This window comes from Parus major, chromosome 3, assembly GCF_001522545.3.
Source record: "Parus major isolate Abel chromosome 3, Parus_major1.1, whole genome shotgun sequence".
Taxonomy (NCBI): domain Eukaryota; kingdom Metazoa; phylum Chordata; class Aves; order Passeriformes; family Paridae; genus Parus; species Parus major.
Window position 1 is genome coordinate 89549297 of NC_031770.1, and position 16309 is coordinate 89565605.

The 16309-nt window shown below is 37.9% G+C and overlaps 1 protein-coding gene across 10 annotated transcripts in view; it reads right to left on the minus strand.

Moving 5' to 3' along the window:
• The window catches only part of MLIP (muscular LMNA interacting protein), a 106789-nt gene that overhangs the window by 25755 nt on the left and 64725 nt on the right, over positions 1-16309 (minus strand). For 8 of the 10 annotated variants that reach the window (XM_033513017.1, XM_033513019.1, XM_033513018.1 and 5 more), the window contains 6 exons: positions 10922-10987; positions 10756-10839; positions 10601-10660; positions 8866-8910; positions 6388-6432; positions 512-637 (listed from right to left, as the gene is read on the minus strand). In XM_033513017.1, coding sequence (XP_033368908.1) covers positions 512-637; positions 6388-6432; positions 8866-8910; positions 10601-10660; positions 10756-10839; positions 10922-10987 — 426 coding nt within the window. The remainder of the gene's footprint in view (positions 1-511; positions 638-6387; positions 6433-8865; positions 8911-10600; positions 10661-10755; positions 10840-10921; positions 10988-16309) is intronic. The other 2 variants (XM_033513016.1, XM_033513015.1) reach the window with 1 other exon arrangement.

Here is a 16309-nt window from a genome sequence, read left to right on the forward strand (position 1 = left end):
ACATGGATATGGACCTGGGGGAGCTATGCACTGGAAGTGAAACACAAACACACTGGGGCTCCTCTGCAGTCTCCCTTGGAGAGGAAGTTGTGAACCTTGCCCAATCCTTGCTTCATTTCTCTTCAGAGAGGATTCAGGTCTGGGCCCAGGTGAAGGAAGCACATTTTTAGTAGGAATGATCTAGACATCTGTTTCACTGGGAGAGCAGTATTTCAATCCTATTTTTACAATGTTTCTTACAGACTTCATGAAAATATCCTCTCCTCAACATATAGGTTTTATACCAGAAAAAATGGCCCTGTAGAAAGCCCAGCTGCCCATCTCAGCTTGAAGACTTTTCTTTAGGAGCCAGGTGCCCCCTGGGGAATCATCTAACTTTGCAAAAAATAAAAAAATAAAAAAATAAAATAAAATAAAAGAGACCAGGACAAAACAAGCATCTGTGTTTATTCCTTCATCTTTAAGGAAACTAGCTGAGGCTACAAAATCCTTCAGAGTGAGAGCTACTCACCTGCTCAATATTTTGATCACTGATTTCTTCAAGGTACTTTTTAAAAGGATTGGGTTGATAGGGCTCCTCCTTTTGCTGTGCACTCTTTCCTTTCACCAGCACAGGACGAATTACACCAGGTTTTGTCTTGACCCATAGCACACCCAGGAGAAAAGAGATGGAAGAAGAATCACATAAAATACCTTACAATTTAGAAAATATTTGTTTGACAAGTCAATTCTGGTAGGGCTGTACTGACTATATTATTTTAAAAAAATTATTAATGATGTGTTTCACCACCAAAGTTATTCAGGTGTCATGCTGCCTGGACTACTTCTAATACAGACTGTGGGCAAAAGTGCCAAGAGCTGCTTCTAGGCACAGAACTTCAGCATTGGCATGTGTTTATTACTGACAAAAAATAGCTACTGAGCTGTCAGACCGTGGTTTGTGGGTTTTTCTGGCTGTTTTGGTTTGTTGTTTTTTTTCCTGGTTGTTCACTGCAGTTTGATAAGTTCAAGTCACACTTTATGCACAGTCACACATCTGGTTTCACACTGGGCTCCTCAAAACAGTAACTGTTAAACAAGGGAGGACAACCTGTGATGCTGTTAACTTACACCCAGGCAGAAGCATGTCAGGAAAAGTCTTACTGGGGAATAATACCAGTGATTACATGCTGGATTTTATAGAGTCACAGAGTCACTGAATCCCATAGGTTGGAAAAGACCCTTACAATCATTGAGTCCAACCATAAACCTAATACTACCAAGTTCACAACTAAACCATGTACCTGAGCACTCCATCTACACATCTTTGAAATACCTGCAGAATATTATGTCAAAGGAGTAGAAATGTTAAGACAAAGTACCAAAAATGGAGATATATTATTGATTTTAGGTACTATAAATGATACAAATATAGAATAGAATTGCTTGGAATGGAAAAGGCCTCTAAGATAATAGAGTCCCACCAATGACCTACCTACCACTGCCAAGTCCACCAGTAAATTATATTACTAAGAGCCACAGCTACACATCTTTTAAATTCCCCCATGGATGCAGATTCAACCACTTCCCTGTGCAGCCTGAAGGAATTTTTCTTAACATTCAGTATAAATATTCCCTGACATGACTTGAAGCCATTTCCTCTTGTCCTATCACTACCTCACTACAATCTCCTTTCAGGCACTTGTAGAGAGTGAAAAGTCTCCCCTGACCTTCCTTTTCTCCAGGCTGAACACCCTCAGCTCCCTCAGCTGCTCCTCACAGGACTCGTGCCCCAGACCCTTCCCCAGCTCCGCTGCCCTTCCCTGGACTCGCTCCAGCCCCTCAGTGTCTTTCTCACAGTGAGGGGCCCAGAACTGGACACAGCACTCCAGGTGTGGCCTCAGCAGTGCCCAGGACAGGGGGACAATCCCTGCCCTGCTCCTGCTGGCCACACTGCTGCTGACACAGGCCAGGATGCCACTGCCTTCCTGGCCACCTGGACACACGCTGGCTCATGTTCAGCTGCTGTTGACCAGCACCTCCAGTTCCTTTCCCACTGGGCCCATTTCCAGCCACTCTGCCCCCAGCCTGTAGCTCTGCATGGGGCTGTTGTGACCCAAATGTAGGAGCTGGCACTTGGCCATGTTGAACTTCATACAACTGGCCTCAGCCCATCCACCCAGCCTGTCCAGATCCCTCTGCACAGAGCCCTCCTGCCCAGAAGATCAATGCTCAACGTGCAAACTGGCTGAAGGTGCATTAAATCCTCTCATACAGATCATCAATAAAGATACTAAGCAGAGCAGGCTTCAACACTGAGCCTTGGGAACACCCCTTGTGACTGGCCACCAGCCAGATTTAACTCATTCAACACCACTCTCTGAGCCTGGCCATCCAGCCAGTTCTCTCCAGCTCCCTCTGAGGTTCCCCTTGTTTGGGAAGCCCCTCTGTGCACCCCAGTGGTGCTCTCCACTGCTGATCATGCCAGCACTAGAGCCACTCACCTCAGTGACAGAATGACAGTATCTTTAAGAGTTCAGCTGGAAAAGTACAATTTTAGAGAATCTGATCAGCATGGATATGTGATACCCATCATTTCAGATGAATTAGATTGTTTAATCAAGAAAAAAATTCCTTGGTTAGCAAGCAGTCAACCAAAAAATTTGACTATTAACTTCTCAATTAAGTATATCTATGATTTTTTTTTTTTTAATTCTAACAGTAAAATCTGACAAGATGGATTGTGGCATAAATTCTAAATGGAGGCTAAGGAATAATTTTAAAATAGACATGTTCAGTGAGCCAGAAAAGGAAGAAAAAATATACTTTCTCACTGGAATTTTAAAAGTAGTCAAGCCTTCAAAGTCGTGTGATGGAATTTAAACTTTTAAATGAGTCAGTTGTATTCTGCTCTGTTATGAATAACCCATAGAAAATAGGTTTCTGTCACAACTTATGTAGGTAACAACAGGATTGCCATTGAGTTCCTTCTGTGGTTGCAGCACATAGGGGCAGCTTGGCCAGTTGGGACTGAGAAATAAATATCACAGCTCCCCATCCTCAGTACCCAGACAGGTATAGAAATGCAAAGAAACTTGATTCACTATCAGATTTATTTATAAGATAAATATGTATACATAATAACACCATGCTGTTTATAAGAGCAATACACTTCATCGGTCACTCTGGAAAAAGAGAAGCTTATGATGAAAGTAAGCTAAAAATGATGCAGCTGAGATTGCTGAACATAGCATGTAAACTGAGTCATGGATCACCTTAAAACAAGATCAGCAGGCATCCAGCGAGGACAAGGCAAGAGGGATGTCCATTGGAGGGGAGGGTGTGGAGGGTGTTTTGTGAAAGCAGCAGAGGCAGGCAGGTGCACAACACCGGGCAGAGCAAGGCCCAGTGAGCAAAATATATTCCCTTAGATTTGTGTTTTCTACTCTCCCTCCTCTCCACTTTCATTTGTCTCATCAAGTAACAAAAATATTCAACTGAAAGCAAAAAAATCAGCCATGCAGTGATATTAATTTTTTTAAAGAGTAGTAACTGTCAAGCTGCATCAAAAACATTTTCATTACAAAGACCAACTTTTTCAAAGATGCAGTGCTTATTTAATGAATTTATAGTCCATAGTCCATGACTATATTTTGTAGGATTCACCAAAAGATACTTATTTTTCTATCAACTATATTTTTCTGAAAAGCATCTGTAAAATGTCTGGATTTCAATATAAAGGTAAATATAAATTTTGAAAGAATGGTACTGCTGTTATCACGTCATTATTATGCAGACAAAGGACATGTGGCCTTCTAGCACTCCTCCACACCATGTAACCATGCAATTAAAAGACTATTGTGGTATCTGAAATCGTCAAGGATAAGCTACTCTCCTTTTGTAAGATGGAGAAAAGCCCTTGCAAAGGCATGCTGTAGAAATGTTTTTAAGGAAGCATTTTCTAAACAACATCATGTACTCAAGTGCTGACTGAGTCATATGTCTGTGTCTGACACTGCTAACAGAGTGACAGATATCAGTCAGCAACCAGAATTCTAAACACTTTATTAGCACCCTGACAAGGTACATAAAATCTTTGATCCAAAACTAAGAACTTGAACCCTCTCTTTGATGACAAATGTCACAGCTGACATGCTGAGAAACAATCTAAAACTAAGTTTTGCCAAGGAAACTGTTGGTCCTCCTACAACAACATCAAAAACAGGAAAGGCTGCTATGGTAGCACTGGGCTGCCATCATATGTGTACAGAACTTTCAGTAAAATACACGGGACCAAAGCACAAGTTGCAGAGCTGACCCATAATCAGCTGACTGTCCCAGTGCCAGGGAATTCTCTGGAATGGATTTGGCCCAGGTCAGCAAGGTGCACAATTAGAAGCAAGCTACAAGCTGGGCTGGGGTGCATCTCTATAGGCAGCATGAACAGGGCTACCCTCCCTCAGGAACAGAAGGCATTTTGCATGAAAATGAGCCTTGTATAATACCTGTCTGAAAAGTCAGAAGACTGAATGTTGGCAGATGTATGGGCACATCCACCTCTAATTTTCTCCCCTGTTATTATGACACTGGGTGCCCCTGAGATCTTGCTGAAATTGTTGGCTCAGGTCCCAGTTGCAACCCCATTCCATCAGTGGCAGGACAAAAGAAAGAGGGCAGGTTTAGATTAGGAATTAGGAAGAAATTATTTACTGTGAGAGTGGTGAGGCTCCAGAACAGGTTGCCCAGAGAACCTGTGGATGCCCCAACCCTGATCAGGTTGGATAGAGCTCTGAGCAATGTAGTCTAGTTAAAGGTGTCCCTGTCCACCTTTGACAGGGTTGGACCAAGACACAAACAGAGTTCCTCAGAGATCTGCTTGGGAATCTGGACTTTGAAATATGGATGCAGGTCAGATAGAAAAGAATGTCTGGAAAGATGACAAAGTTTGCTGGTAATAATAATTAGGGGACTAAAAATATTGATGCAAACAGTTACAGAGAGATTTTATAATACTGACTGAGTGAATGAATGATAAAAAGCAGGTGAGACATAACTGAATTCATAACTGACACATTTCACAGCAAAAAACTAAAGTACATCCTAAATTTGCTCATACTCATGCACCAATGAACTAATTAGCTGAGAAACCAGCTCCCACTAGTCAGGAAATATATCTTGACTTTATTGTGTACAGTTCTGTGCAAATACTGGCTTGCTGCTCAATACAATTACGAAGAACTAAATAAAGTATTATAAGTCATTAAGAAAGAAATAGAAATGGCAATAAAGGACCTTATCACATCCGCATGTAAATAGAAAGTTCTGAATTCAGAGCTATATAAAAGCAGTTTATGGTTTTAGTTTCCAAATCTCAAAAACAAAAACCTTTTGAAAAAGATATAGAAAAGGGCAAGAAGTGTCATTGGTGATATGGGACAGTATCCATATTTTTCAAAGAGTGACTAAACAATTTTTAATCTTCTACATGAAACAGAGATGACTGGTAGTGTTAGGCCAAGGTATTATTGTTAATACCTAAAAAAAAATTATGTTATTTAGAAAGGGAAGAAATAAAAATTATTTGCTATTTCAGTGCAAGACCTGAGGTCAAGTCATAGGTTGAAAACAAAGGAATAAAGTACTCTTTTGCAACATGCATAATTTAAAAGTAAAGCTTGTTGCTAGAGAATGTAATAAATATCAAAATATAACAAAATTTTTAAAAAAACGGAAAAAAAAATGAAAGAAGATATAGTCAAAGATTGCTAGGAGAAGAAATTGATTCAGGAAGTCCCTAAGATGCCATTAGTTGAAATACAAGGGAAAAAATTCTCATCTACATCTCCTTTTTGCCTTAAGCATTCATTAGTGGTCACTGTCACTTGTGAAGGCTCCATGATTTCCCTTACAACTCTTCTTCAAAAATTTTGGTTCCAACAAGATGAAATTGTGATCAGAGCTAAAATGAACATCTGGTATATCACCTCCCTTTCTTACTTGATCTTACCCCTGCTTTTCACTTGTTAAAGCAGCTTTGACGTAAAGCAGAGTGTGAGAAAAAATAGATGCTAGAATCTTTTTGCACTTAAAATTGTACAAGTGGAATATTAAGAGAGTCCAAGAATCAGCAGTCGACTCTACTGCTGTCATACACCACAAGATTCAGCATGACTGTAGTTTGGCATTTGGCCCATGGGTTTACAAGTAGTGTCCGGATTTATAGCCGCTTAAAACAGGTGCGTATTCAGTGCAGAAATAAAACTGATACAGCTCTGTAGAAGCAATGCAGCTTTGTAAAAAGATACTGACTGGAGTTTTTTTCAAAGGACTAAGAAAGAAAATAATTAATAAAATTCTGTGCTTGTGCAAATTTTGAAAAACAGTGTATCAGATCTATGCTATACATACCAGCTGACTCTCAGTTACTATAGGCACCGATTTGTTAAGGTTGGCCTGCAAAAAATATGAAGATATATAGTATTACATGCAATATCTTTGTGATTATAATGATGACCAAAAATAAATTCAGTACAATACTAGGCTTAGCTTAGCTACAGAAGCTTTTCCCACTGATGCAGTGTGATGCAGTATGAGAGAATATAAAACATTCTCATTTCCAGTTTATTTCTAGATATAATCAAATGCCTGTTAAGCTTTTAGAGGTTCTTTTTTCCAAGTGCAACAAAATTTCCCTTTTTCATCTTTATCTATTCTTGATCTATTCTTGATCTATTCTTGAAATTTAAATCTCATTTAAATGAGATAATGAGCTTGCCATTGTTAATTTTCAACATCAGTGTTATTAACATTGTGAATAGTACTGGGCTGAGTACCTTCTCAACCTTTTCTCACTTTACAGTAGGGAATCAGAACAATCCTACTTAACTGTACATGTCAGTAATATGGACATTCATTTTTCCAGTTAACCATGAGAAATTCCTATCCAGAGAATCATTGTATTATTATTAAAAATCAGTGGTATCATCCCTAAAGCCAACAGAAATGCATTAGTATTAGTATTAAATATTGAATAGAATCATATCAAAGCCATACAGTTTCAGAAGTTGTTAAATCACAGCTGTAGTACTTAGTTGTCAGCTGCTATAAACTGAAGTTATTTTTCACACTTTTTATACACTCCCTTGCTGTTTGTACAATTATTTACATCCTTAAAAGGTTCTGAAGTTCCTGAGAAGATAAAAGCTGAGGTCAAGGCAAATCCATAACATTTTAATTGTTAAATGGCAGGCTATTTCAACATACTTCTATAATCTACTACTCTATATAACCTACCGAATTAGCAATATTACCATATGTGCATACATATACCTTTACATGTGGTGGTTATAAATAATACTTTAACATCACTCATAAACAAATTTAAGCTCCTCTTTTAACCAAAAATACCCTCAAAGCAACATTTGGACAAGCATCTCAGTATTAGATATCATAAATACAAAAATAAGATAATTTTACAGAAAACCACTTCAGTGTGCCCTTTCCCTAATGGCCAGAGGACAAACCACTGCCTGGATTATTAACAGGGGCAGAAATAGTCTTTCTATATCTTACTAAGAAAGCAGAACAAGAGAGGAGGAAAGAGCTGTGATGCACCTAGGCTATTATAGACACCTAACACATCCCTCAGGAGACTCTGCTGCAGAGTACAGCAATGACAGTGTACAGGAGAGCCTGGACCCATCAAGTTCAGGCACCACAGTCCAACCTGGAGAACCCAGTCTGTCTCCTGAAACACAAAAAATTCAACACAGCTGTACTATTTGTTTCATTCATCTAGAATGCTCTGGTGGAAATAGAAAAAAAAAAGTATTTGTAAGCATGATTTTCCATGTCATCCCTCAGCTTCCCTAATGTGGATGCCTGAATTTGTGGTATATGTCCATATTCCAGTTTTGGGAGCTGGAGATTAGCACTGGAGTATTATTAAATACACTCTGTTCTCAAAGACTACCTCTGAAGTACACTCTTTTATTTCATTAAAAAGCTCTCCTCTGATAGTCTTCCTAATTAGTATGAGCCAGCACAATCTGTCTAGCAAAAATCACAGTATGCAATAAAATATGCATACTGCCACATTCAGGAAGCAAAATTGAATTGATCAGTCAAGCATTGTGCTGGCATAAAACTGGGAGACCTCTGTTACTTTGCCAGCACTGCTTTGATTTGAGGTTCAATAGAAATGCTGAATGATGAATAGTAAGCTGAGATTTCTCACCACATGCCTAAATGAGTTGCAAGTAAAATACGGAACCTGCAGTAACTGTGTATGCTAGAGAGAATTAAAATGTTAATTGGGCTTAATGTTTCAATAGTTGAACTAATGACTCAATATAGATATTTTCATCATATGTTGGAATGTGTGTTTAAGTGACAAAACAGCTTCAATTCATCTAAACTGTGGGGTTTTAGCCAGCTCTGTATCTTGGAAGAAAAGTTTGGATCAACCTTCAGATTCTGAAGGATAAGCAAGAACTACAGGACTTCTACCAAAGCAAGTCCCCTACAGTGCAGACTGAGTCCAAAGAAATCAGCACCATAACAGTCTGATTAGCAAACAGCTGAACTCCTGCCCCAGGCTTGAAGGAAACAACAACAAAGAAAGGTGAGGAAATTAATTTTAATGTCATAGTCACACAGGTAAAATTATCAACAGACACAGCAGTGAAGAAACTCCAACCAGGATGGATTTACTACAGTGGAAGACACCTCAAGTTTCAAATGCACTGTAATATATGTGCTTGTCTATGCTAGTCATCATCTGATATCACAAGCAGATGCATGTTCAGACTCACCCAGGACTGCTTAGGAGCAGACAAACTAAGCATTTTTGCATGCAAAATATAGAGCAATTGTAAAAGTACTTACATATCTGGTTTCACGCCCCACTGCTCTCTGCAGTGTTGTTGACATCTTGTAAAAAAACAAATAGATATATAATCAATATATAGAGTTACTCTGAACAGTAACCCCAAGAGATTTTCAACATTCTGAGAATTTATTAATTGCTCAAATTCAGGAAAACTTATGTTTTCCAGAAAGATTCACACCATATGTGAAACTAAGGCATATTTAACTTTTGTTTGTATGTTTATTGTAGAAAATACTACTTAATTTTACTGCTCAGAAACATTGATCCTGCCCTACTGAGGACAGAATTTAATATGAGAACTCTCATAACAAAATGCTTAGCCATAGGTATCGTTGCCCCATGAAATTGAAATTACATTTGCTCACAAAATACATAATATTACCTGTCCTTGCTTTCATTTGCAAGAATTTTCCTTAATTTGACTAATCCATAACATTTATAAGGTATTTATATGTCAGTTTTTTTCTTTTTCCATGTCTGTGACCTTCTTTTACCCTCTGTTAAGCATTTTTTTACCTCATTCTGAGATCCTCATCACTTTTATCTTGGTCCCTGTGCTACATCCTATTAAGCTCACCTTTTCTCCCCTTTTATTTTATTTCATGACTGCCAAAAGATGCCTTCCATTCTCAATTGCCCAAGGAAGTGATTTTTGGATACCCCAACTCAGCTTGGTAGCAACATTTTAACCACTCCAGATTCTACAGGCACTGAAAAACATGTAACACTGCCTGCCCATCCTTCTCCTGCTATCACATTTCTTTCTTTCAGCCTCTTGGAGTCCAATTTACCACTGCATGCTGACTGACAGAAGTAATTTTTTTTAAAAAAATAAATTTGGATTGTATATTCAATAAAGCCACTGATAAATGTTGGACTTATGCCCTATTCTTGCATGGTTGACTGGACATTCAGCAGGATATTTTGAATGGATTTACTTTTTAATGTGTTGATCTCCCAGAAATTCCTTTCCTCACATTTTTAGTTGGATTTCTGCCATTTTCACTTTCTTATAGCTACGACAAGTAACTTAATTTTACTTGGGGCATACTGAATACAAGACCTTCTTCCCTTGGTTAGCCATTCTTCTGAACCCAGAAAGCACATCAGTATAACTTAATGAAACCAGTTTAGAAATAGAAAATTAACCCTGCCTCTCACTACCTACTTCTTGGCTATCCAGGAGAAAGAGATGTTGCAGACATCCTCCTTCTGGGAGTGGTGAGGCTTAAAATGAAATCAGAACTTCAGAGCAAGTCCAACTATTAATTTAATCCTCCCACTGGTTGAAAATAAATAATGAACTTGGAAAAAACCACTATGCTCTGAAAGATGCTTTCCATCAAAGCTAGAAACATTGATTCCTTTGTAGTAAAGACACAAGGATGGGATGAAGTCTGGGAAAAAGCCAAAGACCCTGCCATATGGCAGGCAACGTATGAGAGATTTTTTAGCCTCTGGAGCCTTAATACACTCTTTCTCTTTCATAATACATCTCCTTCTGGCTTCAGGAGAGCATCCTGCAGCAAAGACTGCACTGACTCCAAGGCTACAGTTCTGTTTTAACATGCTTTTTAACCACCAAACACTTTTGATTTTGCATTTCTCAGCTGTAGCTTTGAGTTGCCATTGGTTTTACTGTTGCAGCAGCCTCTACTGCCTACTGATCTTGCCTGCCTTTATAATTACTTGAAAAGAGCCCTTGCTGTGTAGGTGGGCTCGTTCACCTACCTTGCCAACATCTGACTCTGTGCTCATCTGCAGAAAACTTGGAGAAGACTCACACCGGCGCTGAAAAATTATTTTCAACAGAGAATGGACATATTAATGACAAGAGACAAAAGCAAAGGAGGAGAATAAGTCCATTCCACATACTGATGGGTTACCATTGTCAAGGGGTCCTGCAGGACTTGATCGATGACAGCACATAACTCTTCTGTTTGTTGTCTGAGCTGGGCAGGGAAGCACATCTGAAAAGGGAGGATGGATCACTCAGTTAAACTTTCCTTTTTGCTTTCAAATATAGATCTGAAACATAAATAATATCACTACCTCTGAATGAGTGTCCAAATCAGTGCCTTCAGTCACGCTAGCAGGCTTGGTCGGCTCTTCTAATGCCTGCAATTCAAGAGTTATTGATGTGATACCGAGTTGAAAATTTTGAAAAGCAAGCAAACAAACACTTTTTTCAATACTCTGTTTCCAAAGGTGACTCCTTCTCTTTCACCATGGAAAGATGGAAAAGAAAAAGAAATTACAGGCCTAGTGATTTTCTTTAGGTTACCAAAACCTGATTCAGAATGTAGATGCATGTTCACAATGAAGAGAGTATTCAAGAACCATCTCCACTTATAGAAAATCAGAAACTACCAGTTTGAATTGTCTTCTCCATTAACAATGCCCCCTCCTTCACAGTAAATGTGACACAGTGAGTGTGCACTGTGTGCCACAGAGGTGCTGGGGGCTGCCTGCTGCTTGCCAACAGAGAGCCAACACCTGTGAGCAGATGGATAAGGCAAGGACTCAAACACACAGGAGGCCCTTTCCTTTCCTTCAGTAGATGTTTTCTGTAAAAAGTGTCTCCTGTTTAAAGAGGATGGTGATTTCACTCTGCAACAAAAGTACTGTTTGCCATTCTTGGGTTTTAGCCTGAAATCAGAAATGTATGAAGCAAAAATATGTTCTATACTCTATTTGATCTCATTTAGCAGGTATGCAGTCTCTCTAAAACAAAACACAAGCTTCTTGTGTTTGACTATACTGCTCACTTTCCTATACCAGTACTTGGAGCAGGTTGGAGAACACTGGAAATCAGTTTGCCAATCCCTTCACTTTATAAGGGTCACAAAACACCCTCAAAAAGGCAAAATCCACTGCTCAGTTCCTTTTTCATCTTCATCCAGCATCTGTGAAGCACATTCTCCCTGCCATCACCCATTTTTGCTTTGAAGTGATTTTCAAATAGACACCGTGCTGAGACCAAAAATTATTCTGGAAGCCTGCTGATGTGTCTGCTGAAGCTGGACTACAGGGAAGGGAACTGCAGGGTTTGCAGAGTTTTTTTGTTTAACACATTATGGTTTTGTAAGGTTTCATTTTGTTAATTTATTTTTTAAAGTATAAGAGAAAAAAAGAGCATTCCAGTAAAGCTCTTTTTCATGCCTGTGGGATTCTGTGTTAATGGACTGAGGTGGCTATGAGGGTATGCCAAATACAGGAGACATATGTAGACCTGTGATGAAAATGTCAGAATCTTAAAAAAATTAAAAAGAAAAGAAACATACTTATTTCAGAGTTTTACTTTGCTGAGTACATTTAATTTCTTTCCTTTTTCAGCTACTGTGTACACCTAAGTGAAAAGTTAACAACAATTTATTTTTAATATTATTATAATACAATACACAAATGATCTTGCACAAAAGCACATTTATGGCACACTGTGTCTTCTACTAAAATTAAAAGCAGTTTATTTCCAAACATTTCTTCCTTCCTCTCTGTCTCTTGACAAATGTGTTGGCCTTAGAGTAGTTATAGTTCAAAATTTAAAAAATAAAAGTGATTTACTTTGATATACAGAAATTAATGTAATATTATCCCAATACAGACCATTAAAAGAAAAATAGTCTTTCTCATCTCTGAAGTCTCATCATTGTCATCCAACTAGAGTTCTAAATAGACAGTCCTGCTGAAGAGAAGGGCTCAGCTAAAGACAGCTCGGCACTGCACTCAGATACAGTGTCCCTGGTTCAATAAGCAATAAAATTAAGCAGAAGAGTCATTTCAGTACCTGTTAGGGTCAGGATTCACCAAACAGCCTGCTGTAGAGGGATGATGAGTTTGAATGTGAGTTAGGAAAAGGAAAACTTTAATCAATCATGGGTTTGGAATGGGAAAGTATCAAAGCTTCTCAAAACCCCCAAGCAACCATTAAGATAATAAACATAATAAAGGCATAGTTAAGAAAAAACCTAGATATTTCTGTTTCAAATTCACCAGAATAGTGGGTGAACAAAATCAAGGGTGAGAAACAACTACCCTGAAGATTTGGGGAATCTTTCCAGAGGAATTACAGATACATCCGAAAGTCTCTGTTCAGAACCAAGACTGGCTGATTTAAGAATCTATAAGTTTCAGAAACTGAGTTCCAAATATCTCTCCATTTTGGAGCCTTCAGTGACTAAAGAATTTGGGTGAGCACAGCACCACGGTCTGTGCTCTACCCAGTCCCTCTGAGATACAACCATCATGCAGGAACCACGCTAGAAAAAGCTGCAGTGTTCTTCCTTTCTGTACCTTTGAGAAAACTTTAATCTTCAAGCCAATTAATCTAATTTCTTTCACTCTTTCACCTCTTTAATTATTTTTTCTTTTACCTATTTTTCATTTTTTCTTATTTGAACAGCCAAGTTCTCCAAAGAAAGAGTAGAAACAAGAAACTATACTTTCTATAACTATTCCTACCACCTCTACAAAGATAAATGGTTCTGTTTAATCTGTTGTTAACTTTTCAAAGCACATCTCCATTTTTTTCCCACATGCCTTTTTTTGTTGTTGTTTCCACATAGAATAAAATTGAGATAAAAATGCACAACTACTATTTTTCAAAATTACTGGTGTTATCATGTAAAAATGTTATGATTAATTTCTATCTACATACTGCTGATTAGCACTATCAACAGTATTCAAGATTCCTATGCTGATGGTCTAATGATATTAGAAGTGGAATATTCTTATTTAGACATTCAAATTTTTGATTATATATGAAACAACATGGTACCACAATTTAAAAGAACATTGTAATTTAGATAATGAAAATGTAAAGTGATTTAAATTAAATAACCAGTTGCTGAACCACTATTTTTTTCCCTTGAAAAGGGCAATTTTGGAGGTGTGATGTATTTGTGCCATTGACATCACTGATGACTACAACCTTTCCCTCCTCTTTCTTCTTTTTTGGTTGTTAAAACTGTATCAGAGCTGAAAGAAAACTGATAAATGATCTGCACACAATCTCCAATATCTCATCAGAATACTGAAAGGTCTGGGCAACATATAGGAAATATAGAACATCATTTCATCCACCAACAGACTATATCAATAGAAAGAGAAAAAATGAATTTTATGACCTAGATCTGACTTAGCTTTCATTTTACTGTACTGTGAAAACCCTGGACTGAGCATATTTTCCCATCACTATCTTTTCCTAAGCCCTCAGCACATGTGAAAAAAATCCCACTGTATAATGGAACTTCACATATCATTAGTTCCTTTTCTTCTTTCTTGAAGATTCTGGGTAATTATACTGAAAATTTTACTGATATTATACTGACTATTTCTGTCCTATAAAATAATTAATACTGAAAACTGCAAGTCTCATGAAAAATGAGTGAGCTCATCGGCTGTTCCTACATTGGCACATTTGATTATTATTACAGACAAACTAGGTCTTTTATTTAGTCTTACTACTGCACAGATTATTGCCTTTCTTTCTTACCATGAGGTATTTTTCTCCAGCCTTGAGAAACACTTTGATGTGAACACATAATCTGGATGCAAGAAATTCACCTAGTAGGAGCACACCAGATATATTTGGGGAAAATTAAAATCTATTTTTATCAAAATATTCTCAACAAAGCCTTGTTATAAATGCTTTCCAGGTCCAGAAAATTTTGACATGCCCAATAATAGTCAATTGTCCAGCAGTTAGGTGAATCATCTGAGACTGAGAAAAATTGGCTTCCAGGTTCCTGCTGTATGATTTCAAGGAGTAACCTGTATCTGCATTTGCCATGATCAGTTCCTATAGCAATGGATTTTTGATAATACAATAACTAAGAATTTTCTAAATGCAACAATTTAAAGCTGGGTTGTCAATGTAGCTGAATGCTGCCATATGAATTCCTTGGTTCATATTTCCCCAGTTGTATTTCCTCCTTTCCATTAAAAAAAACAAACAAACCAAAAACCAACCAAAAACCAACCAAACCCAAAACACAGCATACCCTCTTTTTCCTTCTGCATGCAGAGGAAAATACCTTTTTCTATTTTTTCCTTCCAGAAGGAGAATATTCTGCACTGGCTATAGTCTGTTTTTGTAGCTGATGGGATGCAATTAACAGGTCTTTGGAGTTTTCCAAGAAGTGTTGCAAAATATGGCAAGACTGTTTTACTTTTTCTACATTTACATAGAATTGAAATTATTGTTGTCTGTTTGCAATTAGTTGATAAATGCAATCCAAATGAGACAACATTTGCACCTCTTCCATCCATACCAGTCATAGCTAGTGTTTTCCAGAAGACTTGGTAAATGTGGGATAAGCCTCAGCTGTGAAGCAGGTTTGTTTCATGATACATTCCTTCATCCTGGGTCATAACATGTGCCACACTTCATCCCCAGTTCAGACTGAGGGAAGTCTGAGCAGAATATTTGCAGCACCAAGTCTGTATGTTCTCTTTCCACCAAAATGATGCTCAGACAAGGGAAATTCACCCCAATTATGTGGAGTATGTGGAGGGAATACCTAGCTGGACAAACACAGCAAACCCACATTCCCCTGCATAGACCAAAGACCACTGAATTTCTAAGAGAAGACTTTTTTGGTTTGTAAATCCAAAGCCTGCAACGGTTTTTGGGTTACATCTCAAATTTTATATAATCCTGAAGATGAAGTTGGACTTGTTTTAAGATACTATTTTCAAGGCCCTTGGAAGAAAGGAGTTAGTAGGCTGCTCCTACATTGGTTATAATTACAGACAAAAAAAGTCCTTTATCACTCTACAACTGCACAAATTATTGCTTCTCTTTCTTAACATGAGATATTTAAAGTTATGAATTTTTCTGTAGCTCTTGAAAACAAACTCTTCATCTATCCATTTTGACTGAAAGACATTGAAGTAGATTTTTGATAAATACAACCTCTAAATAACAGACACATTACTTTTTAAATAATACCTACTTCAGAAGGGAATTTTGAATTAGACTGTGACTATATCCATATAATTGCAGAAACTACAAGAGTACCTACACAAGAGTGAGTGTCTACAGAAGGGTGACTCACTGTCTCAGTGTTAATAAGCCCAGAAGGAATGACAGTGCTCACCTAGTATGACGTCTTTAAAACACAGGACTATCTGGAATATGAGGAGCCAGAAAATTGTCCTGCCTTGATTTTTCAATTTTTGTGATAAAAAGCCTATTTCAGTATCCAGCATTTTTTTTCTAATGGTTAATTAATTCTTTCTGTCAAATTTTTGCCTTATGCCTATATTAAACTTGTTTAGCTTCCTCTTCTGGACAGTGGATCCTGTCATCTGCTGGGTTGAAGAGTTAAGTATTGCAGTCTGTGAACCTGCCTTAAAGCTCTGTATTTGTGTGGCTGTGATGGCACTGCTGACTGACCCTGGATAACCAACACATTATCAGCATTTCTGCCATGCTTG